This window comes from Beta vulgaris, chromosome 9 (assembly GCF_026745355.1).
Source record: "Beta vulgaris subsp. vulgaris cultivar EL10 chromosome 9, EL10.2, whole genome shotgun sequence".
Lineage (NCBI taxonomy): Eukaryota > Viridiplantae > Streptophyta > Magnoliopsida > Caryophyllales > Amaranthaceae > Beta > Beta vulgaris.
This window is the reverse complement of record NC_079210.1, coordinates 52,816,465-52,832,744: the sequence shown is the minus strand read 5'-3', so window position 1 is coordinate 52,832,744 and position 16,280 is coordinate 52,816,465. Positions and strand designations below refer to the sequence as shown.

The following is a 16,280-nucleotide window of genomic DNA, read 5'->3' as shown; positions in this document are numbered from 1 at the left end:
TATAGTTGGGATGTTTGGCATAGTGGGTTGTGGCATATTTGGAATGCTTGGCATGTTTGGTAAGGTGGGCAGTGGCGGAAGGGCCGCCGTCTGAGGCGGCGTTGTTTGGAGAAGGTGGCGGGCTCCTTCGCTAACGTCGATGCTGACCATCGACAAGGCGATGAAGAGAACTAGGAGGAAGCACTTTGAAGCCATTAGTGCAACAACTCTCAACTATTAGGCTTTTTAGTTGTTTAGGTTGTTGTATGTAGTGAAACTTTTGTGGAGAATAAAGAATAACTAGCAAGTGATTTTATAGTAGGAGGATTGTGGTGTTTAGTTTAAAGGTTGGTAAGTTGGTTGACGAAAATAGTAATGTTGTTGAGCAAAGTTTGAAGAATGTATGTTTTTTGGTTATGTTGCACCTCTATATAGCTCAACTAAGAAATGTTTTACTAACTACTCTTTGATCGTAAATAAGTACATGCACTCAAGTACATGTAGAGCACGCTGGTGCACCCTCTTTTAAACTACGTCGTTTTTATCATTTTTTGAGTTTAAATTTTAAAAAATTGTTGTTATTTGCTTCTTTAAATTTTGCAACGAAAGATTCCTTTTTCAAATTTAAATTTAGGAGTGTATATGTTCTTTTACCTTAAACCTATATATTTTTTGCATTATAAAGTATGTTCTGTTATAAATATAAATTTACATGTCTTTTATTTTAAGTCGTGTGTTTTTTTTAAAAGTAGAAATTGTTGAAAAAAGTTTGTATTCATTTATATAAATGGTATGTCCTTTTTGGATGCACAATAGTGTATAATCCACGCTTGACTCTTTGATAGTCTAAAAAGTGAGTTAGATGTTCTAATACAAGCCAGCACGTTTGAATGAACATCAAATTATAAGAAATTACCGGATCTTACTTAGATTTTGTTCGCATATTTTTGTATGGAGTTTTGGTTCATCATTAGCTATTAGGAGTCAGGAACTACTGATATAATCAATCTACGATGAATTTTCGACTTTAATTTATACAATAGTTGCACCACGCTCAGTAATGCAATCCTCTACTAACTCTATAAACAAAGGAAATATCCAAAAATTATTCCAAAATATCGCCAAAATTTTAATGTTATAATTTATGCTTCTGCACACCGTTGGGGGACAAGTAATGAATCTCAATTCTCATGTTATACATCCTGAGATCATATAAGTCTATTTCAAATCATATTCATCCTTAAAACGGGCATATTACGATGAGTAATTTTGGAGCTATCTCTAGCTAGGTCAAACTAGAAGGACACAAATAAATCGTATGAGACAATTTAGGGAAATCTAGAGGTTCACGACCACTAGTAAGTCACCCCTAGACATCTCGAGTCCCTCGCAATGGTCCCAAATTTTTAAAACATTGACGGGCCAGAAAAGGTCTGAAAATAGCACCAAAATAGTCATATTTGAAGGCTATAATTCACGATTTCAGACGTTCATGGACAAAAGATCAGACCTTGTGGGATGCATCTTGGATTCATAGGAGGTCATTCGAAATCATATGCAAGAGAGTTGTAGAGATCTCCTTCTCCCTTCTTATGAGAGTTGTGAGTGATTTTTTGCTTTTAGGTATGAGAAATTATTCTCATTGGTTGAAGTTCGAGACTCAACATGAAGGTACTGGAATCTTGGATGCGGTTAACATAGCTCGATCAAGAATGCTCTTCCTAAACTATGTCAGAATGACAGATTTCCTCATCAATAGCTGCTTGATTAAGCAAATTCAAGGGGGTTGCGTTGTATTGCTCAATGCCTCAATCTGGTTCATTATAGTTTCTTCGAAGACGAATTTGATTTAACCTTGTTAAATTGTATTTTGTTTTTCTTTAATATCTATTGTAGATGCCGTTTGGCTTTTAATTAATGAGATTTTTCTTAAACAAAATTATGTTCATAAATCATGAGTTGTGATCATGTTTTGAACTAAGCTTTTCATTAGTGTCTTACTAAGATATTAGATATATCAGCGATTGTACTTATGATTTACAACACTTGTAAGTAAATTTTCTAAGTAATTTTGTTTTGGTCTTGCCTAGACTACTATTAACGTGCATAGTAAAATTACCATATTTATTACTTCCTCCGTTTCATAATATAGTATTTTTATTGAGGTCAAACTTTAAAATCTATTACCAAATTTTCTCATTAATTTACATAAGAAAATCATATGCATGGGAGATCTTGTAAGATTCGTCTTAATTTGTATTTTCATAATATATAATTTGTTTATCTTTATTTAATGAAAAATTAAAAATATCGAAGGTCAAAGATCCTGAAAACCATACAAAAAGATTAGAAAACAAGCATTATATTTTGGGACGGGAGGAGTGGTTATTAATTACTCATACATGACTATAAAGAAAAAACGAGTACACCAGCGCCAGTAAACAATAATGCAAGGGCTTATATAAACTGTGAAAATCAATATTCAGTATCTGCATATCACTCAATTACAACAATATTACAATAACACATAGGGTAACATAAAATAAATACAACATAAGACTAATTTTTCCCAAAAGAGAAAAATCATAGTGTCTAAACAAGTTGAATGTAAACATGTATATATGCATTATCACAATGCAATAATCTTAAAATTTAATTACTTAGATGGAGGAGGAGACATAAAAGGGATTGAGGTGGTAGGAAAATTAGTTGGTAAAGAGGTAGGCAAATTTGGAAATAATGAAGTAATTGCAGCCGGCAATGGAGGGAAATTAAACGTTGGAAGCGTTGTTGGTATGGTGGCGGGATTACTTGGAAGTGAAGGCACCATTGTTGATGGTTGAGGGATATTTGGCAATGAGGGTTGTGGTAGGTTCGGCATATTCGGCGTCGCGGTGGGTAAGGGAGGCATGACGGTGGTTTGAAGCAGATGGCGTGCTTGGCTAACATTGAAGCTACCCATGATCAAGATGAGTGCAAGGAAGAAGAAGGTATTGCTACGAAAAGATGCCATGATTAGTGGTTAAAAATTGTAAGAGGGTTTTAGTTTTTTTTGGTTTGGTTTGGTTTGGTTTGCATGAGATAAATAATGTTAAGTTCGTAAGAGTTTATATAGGACTAAGAAGTTTGTCTTTGTTAGGAAGATTACTTGATTAGTTGAGCAGAGCTCAAAAGATTATAAGTTAGTCTTACCTATATGTTCATTTACTTGTGAGTTGTGAGCATATTTAGTTAGCTGAGTTAGCTTGGAATAAGATGAAAAAAATGTTATTGATCAACGACTATTAGTATGCTTAACAAGGTAGGATCTAAGTTGCATGGACACGGGACACTGACACAGACATGGGGAAACGCAAATTCTAAAAGTGAAAAAATGCCGAGGAAACATTAGAGAACACGATATTTACAGTTTTGATAGTAGATTAGGCTATATTTTGAGAGATTTAGAGATATTGAAAGGAAAAAGTAAGGTTGAGAGGGAAAACATTTCTTCTAATAACAAAAAAACTATGTCGGTCTCGTTTCAATTCACTATTTATCTTCAAAAGAAATTTCACAGTGTGAAAGTATCCTGAAATGTCGGAAACGTTTAAAGTGTCGGAAACGTTTAAAGTGTCGGAAACGCGACACGTTGACCCGTAGAGAGTGTCCGTGCATCAGAGGGTAGGACTACTCTCTTAAAAATATAAAAGGGAAAAAAGCGTGGACAAAAAATGTTATTGATCAATGACTATTAGTATGCTTAACAAGGTAGGACTACTCTCGTAAAAATATAAAAGCGTGGAAAGTATCCTAAAATGTCGGAACCGTTTAAAGTGTCGGTACCACGACACGTTGACCCGTAGAGAGTGTCCGTACATCAGAGGGTAGGACTAGTGGACTACTCTCGTAAAAATATGAAAGCGAAAAAAGCGTGGACAAAAAATGTTATTGATAAATGAATATTAGTAATGCTTAACAAGGTAGGACTACTCTCATAAAAATATAAAAGCGGAAAAAACGTGGACGGCAGGATTCGAACCTGCGCGGGCAAAGCCCACATGATTTCTAGTCATGCCCGATAACCACTCCGGCACGTCCACAGTTGAATGATTATTCTCAATATACTCTATTGTTTATCGTTTGTTTCTTTTATGATATAATCACCCCTAAAAAAACGTGGACGGCAGGATTCGAACCTGCGCGGGCAAAGCCCACATGATTTCTAGTCATGCCCGATAACCACTCCGGCACGTCCACCGTTGAATGATTATTTTCAATTTATAATGTTCTTAATCATTTGTTTCTTTTGTGATATAATCGCCCCTAAAGATCTAATTGCCTAATAATGCCATTATTATGCGAGTCATGGTCTCATGGATGATTATATTTCCATTATTAGAAATCAGTTAAATGTAAAGTAATTGTGTTTTAAAACTCTCATTTCAGTGATCTTAATAGGTAATATTGTATGACTTCAACATAATTTGAGGAATAAAAATCCAAGCCAAATCCTAGAAGTAAGCATTGAATCCAAATATAGGTGAATTGAATTCTTGTTTGGTTAATTAGGTCTAAATTTACTCGTTTTGATATGACATTGACAAAGATGTAGAAGTAATTAATAGATCTACAATAGGTTATTGGTCATGAATCTTTCACACGTATAATCACTAACTCAATTAATCGTTCATCGAGTCAAAATCAATTTTTCTACCCTCAAAAAGAAATGAAAAAAAAAGTTAAAATCAAAATTTCAATTTCTAGTTTTAAGAGTTTTTTTCCTAACGAGGAAAAGTTTTGAGAGTTTAGACTTTGGAATCATGTACAATACTAATTGCATAATAAACTTCTTATGTCTTATCTAGTGAAAACTAAATACACTAAAAGCCGAGAACTAAAAGTAATACTAATCAAGTCCAAGTAGAAAAATTCACATTTTACATAAGAGTCATTACTCTAGATCTTCGTAATTATTATTTCAAACGATTAGATATTTATCATTCCTCTTGCTAATCAAAAATAAATTTATCACTCTCTAATTAATACTACCTTTAATAAGTGAGAAATTAACAATTTATATAAAAAAATTATCATTACCTCAAACTATTAGCGATTTATCGTTCCTCAACCTCCTCGAAACAATATATTTCCTCCGTTCCATAATAAGTGAAACACTCCTCCCTTTTATATGAGAGTTTTTTTTGGAAAAGTGTTTCACTGATTATAGAACGGATGAAGTATCTAGTATTCTAAGTCTCTAGTGTTCCCCCAGCAGGCCAAGACTCAAGAGTGTGCCATCGATCAGGGTTTAACAACAACAGTAAGCCCCAAACTTCGGACGAGCTAGAAGATCTAAACACAAGGTAGAAGAAGCAGACACAAAAATGGGGTTTGGAACCCTAAAATCCCTAATTCGTCCTCTTTCAAGAGCATTCTCTGCCCAATCTTCAATTCGCTTAACTCCATTACCACATTCTTCTCCATTTCTATCCAATTTTCTATCTCCAAAACATCATCAACAACAACAAAATCATCATTTTCCAGTATTTTCTCACTTAATTTCTAGGTCAATTCATCTGGAATCTCTCTCCTCTTTAGCCCCTAAACCTTGCGATCCATTAACAAATTCTCGCTTCCTTAAACGCCGCCCTAGTCTTACTTCTCGCCGCAAACGCTCTAGTCTCCGTCCCCCTGGTTTGTTGTTTTCTCTCTCCTCCTTGCTTTTACCCCGAAATTTTGATTAAAGTTTTGATTTGTGAGGTGGGATTTAGCTGGAATTTGAATTTGATTGCATTGATGTTTTATCGATTTTGATGAATGTTGCATTAGCAGTGGTGTGTTTTAAGATGGTTTCTTTGTTGTTCTTTTTGCTATTGTTCTAATTGACAGGTAATGTTGTTGCAAATGGATATATTTAAGATTAATTTATCGAATTCGCGATGAGATTTTTGCATTTTTGATTGATGAGTGTAAGAGATCTTAATGAAGGTGGTGGTTTTAGTGTTATTTCAGGCAGGGTTTGTTTGGATTGATTGTTGTTTATTTGGGTTGATGTTAATTTGAATGATGCGTTTGGCAGAAATGTTTGAGATTTTTGCTAGTGTAGTTTGTGTTCTGCTTAAGTTTTGGATGGGGATTGATGCAAAATGTAATGTAGGGCCATATGCTTGGGTTAGTCATGTACCTGGGGAGGCTGTTCCACCAAGTCAGCCTAATGAAGGGAGTGTCAAGTTGAGGAATGAAAAGAAACGACGAAGGCAGCGTCGTGAATTTATCAAGGTATGGTGGTTTAGTGGTCTTTTGGATCTTTGCTTTTTGCATTATATTGTTGAGAAGGTTTCTAAGATAAGAAATTTATGATAGAGAACGAGTCCTTCCAGAAGAGAACTTATGAGCAAGTGCATGCCGATCACACTGAACGTTCAATGCTAATGAACAAGAGAACGTTCAATGGAATTATATATTGTTGGTTATGGTTATATTGCCATCATGGATGTTATGTTTGTTCTTTAACCTCCAGGGTTTGCATTTAGTCATCAATTTTGTCAATATATCATCTCTACAAGAAGTTCAGGAACCTTCCAAAGTCTTATCCCTTTCATGATGTAGTTTATAGTCTTGATAGTGTTTCTATATTTAATGTTTTATTCGATGATGGTCATGTGATGGTTTCCTTTCCATGATGTAGTGCATTAGCAGTTTAGCACTTATGTGGGTTCAGTTTGGGCATGGGATTCTGTACAAGTTATTCTGCAGGGTAGGCTGTAAAGACTTACCTGGATGGAAGTTTGAAACAATATCTTGGGACCGAGTTGAATGCCACCTACTATTGATGATTAATTAGATTATTGCCTTGAAATTATTTCTAAGGAGCATACATTGTGGGAAAGATGGGACTACTTTTTTGACCGTGTAAGCAGTTGATAGGTTTATACTTTGTATACAAGTGATTTGGATTTTGGAGTTCAATTTCATTCTTAGTTGAGGGGGCTCAGCTTTCTTATCCTCTCTTTTAGGAAGGTTTAAGTGGGTACTGAAATAAAGCAAGATGAACTATTTGTAGGATAAGGTGTCTCTTTGTCTTTATCCTTCAATTGAAAGCTTCTGGTCCCCTTGAGGCGTAGACAAGCTGTCCTGTTTATTGCAATGGAAAGCTCCCTGAAACCTCTTCATGTAAGGGTCCTTCTTAGATACACTTGACCAGCCAGTTTTGGATTTTCTTTGAAGGATGCATTTCTGGGACTGTTTTGATTTGGAGGGGGGGGGGGGGGGGGTTTGATGATTGTGAGCTTCAGCTTTAGGTTATGGATGCTGAGGATGAAATAGCACTTGGCAGACGTTAATATGCACGTTTTTGCCACAAGCTAGTAAGATAGCCACAAAATGCCTTTCTTCCACCTCTTCTTTGTGAGAACCACCCCCTCTTAACTTGAAATTTGGTTTATTTTAAGGTTTATGGTAGCATAAAGGTGCTACAAACTTCATATATTTTCTTGTTACATGATCTCTGAACACTTTGCAGTGGAGCAGAAAAAAAATCAATTCTACAGCTGGTCAAAGTGAAATAACTATGATCAACTGTTGGGATTTATGAATTCGGAACATTTTGAAGCTATAATCGACTAGGAATTCGTGTTCATGAATATGGAACCAAGTGAAAGTTGGCTTTGGATTCATGGTGTTGGCAGCCCAAGACGCCAAGCCTTTCATGGATTTTTGTGACAAACTTATAGTCAAAATGGAATATATTGGTTCAAAAATTGAGTGAATACCAGGTCAATGAGACAAAAAATTTAGCTAAACAAGAGATTGAAGGGTTGTGGGCTTCGCACATACTGAAGTTATGAAAGTGCCCCCATTAGAAACTTTTTTTGGAAAGGGAGTGTGAAATTTAACAATGTTTTTCGTGGGTTCATTTTTGTCATTGGGACCTTAGATTTCATCTAACCCCATTGCTATAGGAAAACTCATGCTATGGAGGTCTTTGGGTGCAAGCTGAAAATCTCACTATAATTCAGAGAGAAGTGTCGTTGACTTGTTTAAAAGAAAAGAGGGTAATATCAACAAGACGAATATCATTCGGCTATTGTGAATGTTATAACTTGTAATTTTGCTTAATGAGACTTCTTATAACATTAACCACAAATTTTGAGAAAATTTGTCCGAGCTCCAACACTATCATCCACATCTTGCCTTGGGTCATAATTGTTGTTAGGCGTGCTTGACACCAGATTGATGATTTCCTTAGGTAGCCTGTTTCATATGAGGGATTAGCCAAAAGTGTCTTGGCAAATTGGAATCCTTACATGGTTTCCCATATAAGAAAAAAGTATCCTTAGGTTGTTGATTTTCTCTAGTGGTCATGATTGTCAGATATGTAGATTAGTATAGACCCTATATTCAATACCCTTGACAAATGTTCAAGGTATATTTATGGGGTTCGTTCCAGAAATTAGCATAACTGGTGGAAAGAGATTTGCAAGGAATCTTCCGATCACGATCATCTTCCTGAAACGCCAGGCCCAAACTTGCTCTGAGAAAGCCCATTGTAAATGTGTAAAATTCTTGGTAAGTGAGGTCCTCTAGAGACAGGTAGACATTTTCTATGGAAATTGTTAAAAATCAGCCGTGGCTTGCCAAGATCACACATATCATGACTCAAGATTATTGCATTAAGATATCCTAATTCCCAAGTAGTCATGGGGCTATGTTGTGCTTTAACTTGTACTAGTCATATATGCACGCGATGCGTGCGTTAATTTCAAAACTTGTTATTCTATTATATACTTCATCTGTACTATAGTTATGATTACACTTAAAATATGAAAGATTAATAGTTAGATGAATTTAAATGTATTAATTCGCTAATGTAAAAAACTAATAAAAGTTGTGAGTGATTTTTTAATATTAATTTTTTGTAAATGAATTTTGAACAAAAAAAAATAGACATAATGAGTTGGTTTGACTGTATAAAGAGTATCAAAGGTAGTGAGTGTTTCAAACTTTCAGGTGGGTGTCATGTATACCATCTTCTCTTGTGAAAAAAGGTTAAGATATTTTGTCCATTTAAATTTTTGATTGAAGTATTTGATGCATATACCTTTTTTTTAACTTTTTTTTAAAATGACAAGTTTAAATGAGAAAGGGGTTTTTAAATTGTTCCCTCTTGTAATTTTTTTTCATTCCATTAAATCATTAACGGTAATTTAGTATTTTCAAAACGGATACCATCTTCCTCCCTCCTTCCCTTAGAGATATGTAATTTTTTCTAGTAAACTTTACAAAAATGGTTGATTACATTTGCAAAAAAATCCCCTATTGGGTTGAGATAACAATCATCTTAACTTTGGCAATCTGGCTATATTTTGTTTTTGCCTGTAACTTGTAGCTATAACTTGGGTCTCTATAGCTATAGTGGGTCTATGCCTATAACTGATGGCTTTTATGGTAGTGTTGTGTGCGATTCTTCAAACATTTTCAGATCGATTAATGAGGAAGTTTGCTCCAACATAATTAGTGATCTTGTTTTTCCTGTTACTTCTTAAATTCAACTAGGATATTTGGTACCAATGTAGCATGGATTTTTTTTTTTTTGTCTCGGCTGCGTGTATATCTGCAATGAGAAATCTCCACCTGGAGGAATGACAATGCTTGTTTGCTGCTATTTTATTCTGCATATCTAGAACTAAAAACCGTGTTCTTTCTACTTTTGCAGTCTGAAAGAAAGAAGCGCAAGGCTGAACTGCAGGAGGCAAACCGGAAGAAAAGGGAGAAGAGGATTGAACGTAAGATGGAATCAGTTGCCAGAGATAGAGAATGGGCTCAGAGACTTGTAGAGCTGGAAAGACTTGAAGCACAGAAAAAGAAAACAGGTGCCTGATAATCTGCCTGAGACCTCGTCTTCCACACGCTAGTGAGCTGCTAAGAGAGACAATCAAGGCTGAGAGGCCATGGATTGAACTTTTGTCATTTGGTGCGGTTGATATTGTTACTCGCCTATATGTTAACATTGTTGGCTAACCTCCTCCTACTTGTTGCATAACAATTGAAAATGGCATGTTTGCCTTTCAGTATTGGACCATAGACGTGTAAGATTTTGTTCCTACCTGCAGTTTGATTAATAAGTATTTTTTACACTGAAATTATCCTTAACCAAGATCTGATTTTTTTGTTTGTTCAATGGTCCACATTGTTGTTTATCATCAATCAGTAATGTTCATAGCAACGTCCCAAGTTTATTTCCTGTTGGGCCTTATTTGGTAAAGAGGTTTGGAGAAAATTAGAGGTTTGAAATCATATTAGAAGATTTGAATGTTTGAATTTGAATGTTTGGTAAAGAAATGTTTTAATTAGCTAATTGGATCCAAGAAACTCTCTTTGAAAAAGCTAGAGGGAGGAACTTGTGACATTAGAGGTCTGGAAATAAGTGGCCATATTATATTTATGTTCTAAAAGCTTTAAAAAATAATTTAATAAATAATAAAAAGTACAACTATGGAGAATGCATGTCCTTGTTGACTGTTTTACACACTTATGTAGCAATAAGCTACTTACCAAAACATCTTTATATAAACAACTGATATACTCCGTAATCATCTAATCATATTAGCTATCAGGTAATACAATTAGCTAGCTAACAATTATCAGCTCATTACTAAACAGGGCCTTAGTATTTACTACATGAAACTTGTGACATTAAATAATTTAAGAGAATTGGTATATTGTCTGCTTAATCAATCACTTTTGTCTATAAAATAAGTTACATTATGAAGTAAGTATTATATCTTACAAAACATGAGCTCAACTGAGAAAAACTTACCAAATCACTATCTATCAAAGGGGGGGAGTAAAATGGGAGCCCAATTTCTCCAACTTTATAACCGCCCTATTTGTAGGACTGCTTGATCACTCTAGTAACTTAAGAGGATCCAAGTACTTTGAAAACACAAAATTACAAAACAATCTAAGAAAAGCCTTACAATACAGAACTACAATGAATGGGTACAGAAGAAACTGAAAAACTGCAGTGAACATGGAACACGAATCAGCTCCAAAATTCCCGGCATTTAACTGAACATGTCTGACCGTCATCAACCTTGTGATCATAATCAAGTGTCCATTTCTCAAATGTGCCGTCCACAAAATCATAGTAACCTCCATGGAGAGAAAGTACACCCTTGACGACTCTTTCTTTGATCCAAGGGTAAGTAAGCAAATTCTTCAGTGAATAGTTGATTGATTCCTGATAGAGAGCAAAAGAGAGGGAAATTAGCTTCGCAATACTACTGGTAGTGGAATGTTATACTAATGAATTACACCCCATGTTCCAAATTAGTTTGAACACTTGTTCAAGCAAAAGGTTTTAGGAGATACGTTGTTGTCTTAACAATTGTTATTGTACAAGAAAAATAAATATGGTAAAAGAGACTGAGAAACTCGTAACGTTATTTTATGGGGAAAAATTGAAATGAGATAGTGGGTCTAAAAGGAGAGGGTAAAGTACGTATATGTACGTTAAAGCTGGTGGGACCATGCCACAAAAAGGGAGTCCGCAAAATAGTTTGAAATGAATGGAAAACAAAAATGTTCAAACTATTTTAGAACGAAGGAAGTAGCAAAGAAATTTATGCATAACCAAGAGAATGAAACTGAAACCATTGTTTATTCCTATCCAAAGTTAAGAGTTTGCCAATGATGTGCACCTTTTCACAATGTCGACATTGTTGGTCAAAACTGAGATTGGAAGCCACAGATTTGGTGCTAATCCTTGCATTTTTGCCAACAATTACCCAACTCCTAATGCAGCTCCTAGTAAGCAGTAAAGAACCAAATCAGAAAACTTAGTACCACTATAAAAATTAGTAAGCCACAGTGTGGGCATGTCTAACAATAACTGAGTTGACCTGGAACCTTGAATCTTCTTCTTCATCCTGCATACCCATGAGGGCACGGATTCCCCCACAGCGACTATGGCCCATAATTAGAATATTCTCAACCTGTCGAGATGAAAACTCAGTTATCATCCACACAGAAAACTCTGAGGACGTGGAAAAACGGTACATTAAAGTTCTTATTCCAAAATTTGCATCTGTCACCCCCTCAGCTGTTAAAAGAGAACGTGTTGGAACTGTTCCAAGAACTAAGAAATTCTCTTTACACAACTTGCTCCCGGCCAATAATTTCACATCCTTCCGATTTTATGCTAGTATTTCTTTATTGGGGGGGTGGTAGGATGGGGGGGGGGATCCTTTCTGCATTTTAAAGGAACTAGACTTGTCCAATTGCAAAACTCAAGTCAAAACCAGAAGTGGATTTGTTCTGCACTCCAAACAAGGCAGCACAATTCCAGCCCGAACCAAAGTTGAAAGTTTTGAACTACTGGACTGGACCTGAATACTGAACTGAATATGTTATGACCCAAGAATTATCGAAACCATATCTACATAAACAAAAAGCAATCCAAGTGACCCATTCGCAAGGTCTAAAGCAAGCATAAAGACCTCTCGTGTCACAAATTGCTTCTAGTGTTTAAGGTGAAGCCATTAGTTTTTGGATTATATCAATCAAAAGCCAACCCTCCAAATGCCAGGACATGATTCACTACATGTGTATTGGATACATGTCTTCCACAGTTCATGTTAGGAGGATTTTGTCACATTATGTTCAAGCAGAAAGCCAAACTCCACAAGAATACATACCTCAAGAGCGTTCACAGAAAATTCAAGTGCTGCTTTTGTCTCTGTCGGCCCACTCTGTATTGACAGAAATGTCAAAAATCGGATTCAATATGGAATCCTCAATATACACTGTCAAACTTTGTAATAGTGACAAGAAACACGATGTAGCTACCTCGAAAGGAGGCACCAAGTTTGCTACATTTCGCACGGTGAAAGCTTCTCCAGGTTGAAATCCAAGGATGTTAGAAGGGCATACTCTAGAATCTGCACAAGCAATCACTGTAAACTGTTTCCAAAACCGTTAGTCAGCAGTTACATTTTCAGACCTCAATCCAAGTATAAGGTGAAAATAATTAACAACTAACAAGGCTCAGTTTGGTTGGACGTTAGCATTTTCCATGAAAAATGGTTTCCAAGAAAAAATAATAGTTCCAAGATAGTTTTTATTTATTTGCCACTTCACAAGAAAAGTTGGAGAAAAACAGAAAAGATGAAAATGGAGGGGAGCGGATGGATGAGAGAAGAGAGTGAGGGAGGTAATGTATAAGGATAATAATGCGGCATCTCAAGAAAAAAATAAGGTTTCAATCCTTAAATCCCACCATTTACAAACCAAACAAAGAAAAATAGGAAAACTACTTTTACAAGATAATGTTTTTCTCCCAACCAAACACTCCCTAAATGTCAATTGTCAAAGCGACAATCACAATATGTATGCAGGAAAAAAGAACAGATCAAATAACAGATGTCAGATGCACCAAAAGCAGAATCTGATCATGGAAAGCAGTTACCTTGGGAGACTGGGTCTCAGCAAGGTTCTGAAAGTGTTCTTTGTTTCCCCTTCATATCCAAAACAAGAAGAGATCAAGAATTGAATTACAAAGGAAATAAACAGCTTACTTTACAGGGTAAGGCTGAAGCAATCAAACTACATTTTCACTTACAAGTACTTATCCCTTTTGAAACTCAAAAACCGTTGCTTCATGTTGCAAAATGGATCACTGCCATTCAGAGTTTCTTCTGACATTTTCCCTTTGTTATCCTCAATCTCTTTAGTCAGTCCCGGAGATGTTGTTGAAGCTTTTAGGCTCAAACCACGATTAATCCTGTTAGCGAATACAAGGAAAGTTCCAATATGTTTAACGTATTTCAGCCAAGCTGTACAAAAAGGAACTCTCAGTATCCCTACATGAGTAGTTTCCTATGTTACTCAAACTCTACCTGAAGCACCCTTAATGATTCCTAGAGGCCTCCCGAAATGTGAGAATAGCCAAGTCTGATACTTGGACACATACCCAAGTCCGACTAAACATAGGTGGTACTGATATTTCAAGAACCAAATGACTCAAGACTCAATAGAATTTGATCAATCCTTTTTTCTATCGTTGTCGTTAAAGTGGAGAACTGAACCAAGAATCCTCTTTCTTCCGCATTAGATAGTAGATACAGGTAGTATATTTATGATAGGGGGGATTCAAAAATCAATACAAGAGCAAAATTGGACACAGAAAAGTACATAAACAGCAACTTCCTATATTAGTACATGTTTGAAGAATACATAATACTTAATTACTTATACTGTAAACTCAAAGACACTTTTTCCTTATGATTCAGAAGTATATAAAGTCAAAATCTTGAAGAAAAAAACTGACATTTCTGCGAGTAAAATAATTCAGTAGGTCAAATCAAAGCAAATTAGGAATAAAGTACCAAAAGGTATTACAACTCGTGGCATATAGCCTGAATTAAAGTACAATCTCAAACAGTAAATTCAATTAATTAATCAAACCCTTTAATTGGAAAGCAATTCTAAGAACAACCCATCAACAAAATCATAGAAAATTGTCAAAAAAAATTAAGAGTATTTAGGCTTACTTGGAAAAATTAGTGGGTAATCTGAAAAAAGTTAGCTCATTTACTCCCAATTTCAAAGTGGAACCAAAGATCTGCAACAAAACAATAAAAACAAAATTAGCACAATTCAGAAAAATAAGAATAAACCCAGAAAAAGAAAAAGATGGAGAAATTACAGTGGAATTATTGGGAAAATCAAAGGATGAAGAAAGAGAAGTAGATTGAAGAGAAGTCATAAATATGGAGAAGAATAAGAAGGAGATAGAAAAGTAGAATAAGGTGTGGTAATGGTAGCAGACATCTGGGAGATGAGAATTTTTCAAACTTTAATAAGGTATCGGGTGTTCTTTCATAAAAAAGGAGGAGAGAGAAAGAAGATTACTACTATAATTTACAAGACAGTTGTGATGTTGGTGGGATATTAGATCTGAAACATTTACTCTCCAAGAAAGACGGAGAAAACTATGTCAGTCAATCTACTTAGCAGGTTAACCAAACTAAGTACAATTTGCCAACTGTATTTGGATTTAGATTTACGCCTTTTTGATGCGTTCGCTTTACCTGAAATTTCTTTAATTTAGGAGATTTTCTTGGATTGAACTAAGTAATTTAGACGATTTTCTTGTATTGAACTAAGTAATTTAGGCGATTTTCTTGGATTGAACTAAATTGAGACAGTGACAGAAATTTGTTTGCACTAAACAGAAAGTTATTGAAGTTCATTTTATATGATGACTGAATCTTACTTGAAGTTAATAGATTTAAAACTTATTTTAAGGTGAACAAGACACATAATGTTCTTCATTAATGTGCTCAAACTTTTGTGAAGAAATTTCGTTGGACTTTAATTGATAGACGATCTATGTGATCAACTAGTGAAACGTTGTGTTATGTAAACGACTCTTTTAATAAATTGAAAGTATGTTGTAGATTGGTTGGGTTTGTAATAAGTTTGTGTGAGCATCGTAGATGAATATTATTCGTTATAAATATTACTCACCGACTTTTGGCTTTTGTTTCAATAGTTGTTTAATTTGGAATTTTGCACACAATAAGTTAACGAACAATCAAGTTTTCCAAACATCTTTATGAAGAGCTAATCATAGTAGTTGATTCAATCAACCAAAACCACCATCTTGTTAAATAAGCTAGGTAAATCAACCAATAGTTAATTCTAATTAAGTTTCTTTTGAGTTGTTTTGGGGTTTGCCCAAAGTATATCAAAATCATGGTAATATATAAGGGACACATGACCTGCAATATGATTAACAGATCAAATCATGTCTACATATAATTTATCATGTTAGATTCATATTTCCCTACTTCCAAGGGCAAGTAAATAGTGGGGTTCGAACTTGTGATCTCAAAGTCACAAGGTGAGTTCACCACTACCTATACCAATTATCAGGTAAGCTTGGTTGTACAACATGTCAATATGATATCAGTATTGGCTTAAGTTGGTTGTTTTTTCTTTTTTTATTTTCTTGGCAAAGACAAGCTTTAGATACTGATGAAATTATGAAATTCTAAAAATGTATGTCCCCTAAAAAATCAGTAAATTCAAAAACTTGAATGTATGGCCCATTTTGAAAGGAGCCATAAATAATTTGTTCTAACTTCTACCAGATGAGATGATCCAATATGTACGACACAAAAGGCCCACCTCATGTTGAATAGGCCAAGAATAACGGCCAAAGTCCTTTCTAAATGTTGTATTCCAATTTCCAAGGCCTCAACATTATAGCTTACTAGGGCCAGCCAACCACCTCGTAGTTGCAAGCAATAACA

General features: G+C 35.1%; 2 protein-coding genes and 2 non-coding genes across 4 annotated transcripts; 1 reads left to right on the top strand and 3 right to left on the bottom strand.

Moving 5' to 3' along the window:
* Positions 1-3,979: 3,979 nt before the first annotated feature.
* TRNAS-AGA (transfer RNA serine (anticodon AGA)) lies at positions 3,980-4,061 on the bottom strand. The gene has a single exon. It is a non-coding gene; the product is annotated as a tRNA-Ser (tRNA).
* A 75-nt stretch (positions 4,062-4,136) lies between these two features.
* TRNAS-AGA (transfer RNA serine (anticodon AGA)) lies at positions 4,137-4,218 on the bottom strand. Its single transcript has one exon. It is a non-coding gene; the product is annotated as a tRNA-Ser (tRNA).
* Positions 4,219-5,240: 1,022 nt separating this feature from the next.
* LOC104904742 (hypothetical protein) lies at positions 5,241-10,117 on the top strand. The gene is made up of 3 exons (XM_010693108.3): positions 5,241-5,655; positions 6,119-6,240; positions 9,677-10,117. The coding sequence occupies exons 1-3, from the start codon at positions 5,346-5,348 to the stop codon at positions 9,839-9,841; spliced, it is 597 nt and encodes a 198-aa protein (XP_010691410.1). The 5' UTR covers positions 5,241-5,345; the 3' UTR covers positions 9,842-10,117.
* A 539-nt stretch (positions 10,118-10,656) lies between these two features.
* On the bottom strand, positions 10,657-14,868 carry LOC104904741 (beta carbonic anhydrase 5, chloroplastic). The gene is made up of 9 exons (XM_010693106.4): positions 14,669-14,868; positions 14,514-14,584; positions 13,583-13,744; positions 13,430-13,478; positions 12,811-12,924; positions 12,660-12,713; positions 11,872-11,957; positions 11,664-11,769; positions 10,657-11,203 (listed from the first exon to the last, which is right to left on the bottom strand). Exons 1-9 carry the CDS (start codon positions 14,726-14,728, stop codon positions 11,006-11,008), a joined length of 900 nt encoding a protein of 299 aa, XP_010691408.1. The 5' UTR covers positions 14,729-14,868; the 3' UTR covers positions 10,657-11,005.
* Positions 14,869-16,280: the final 1,412 nt, after the last annotated feature.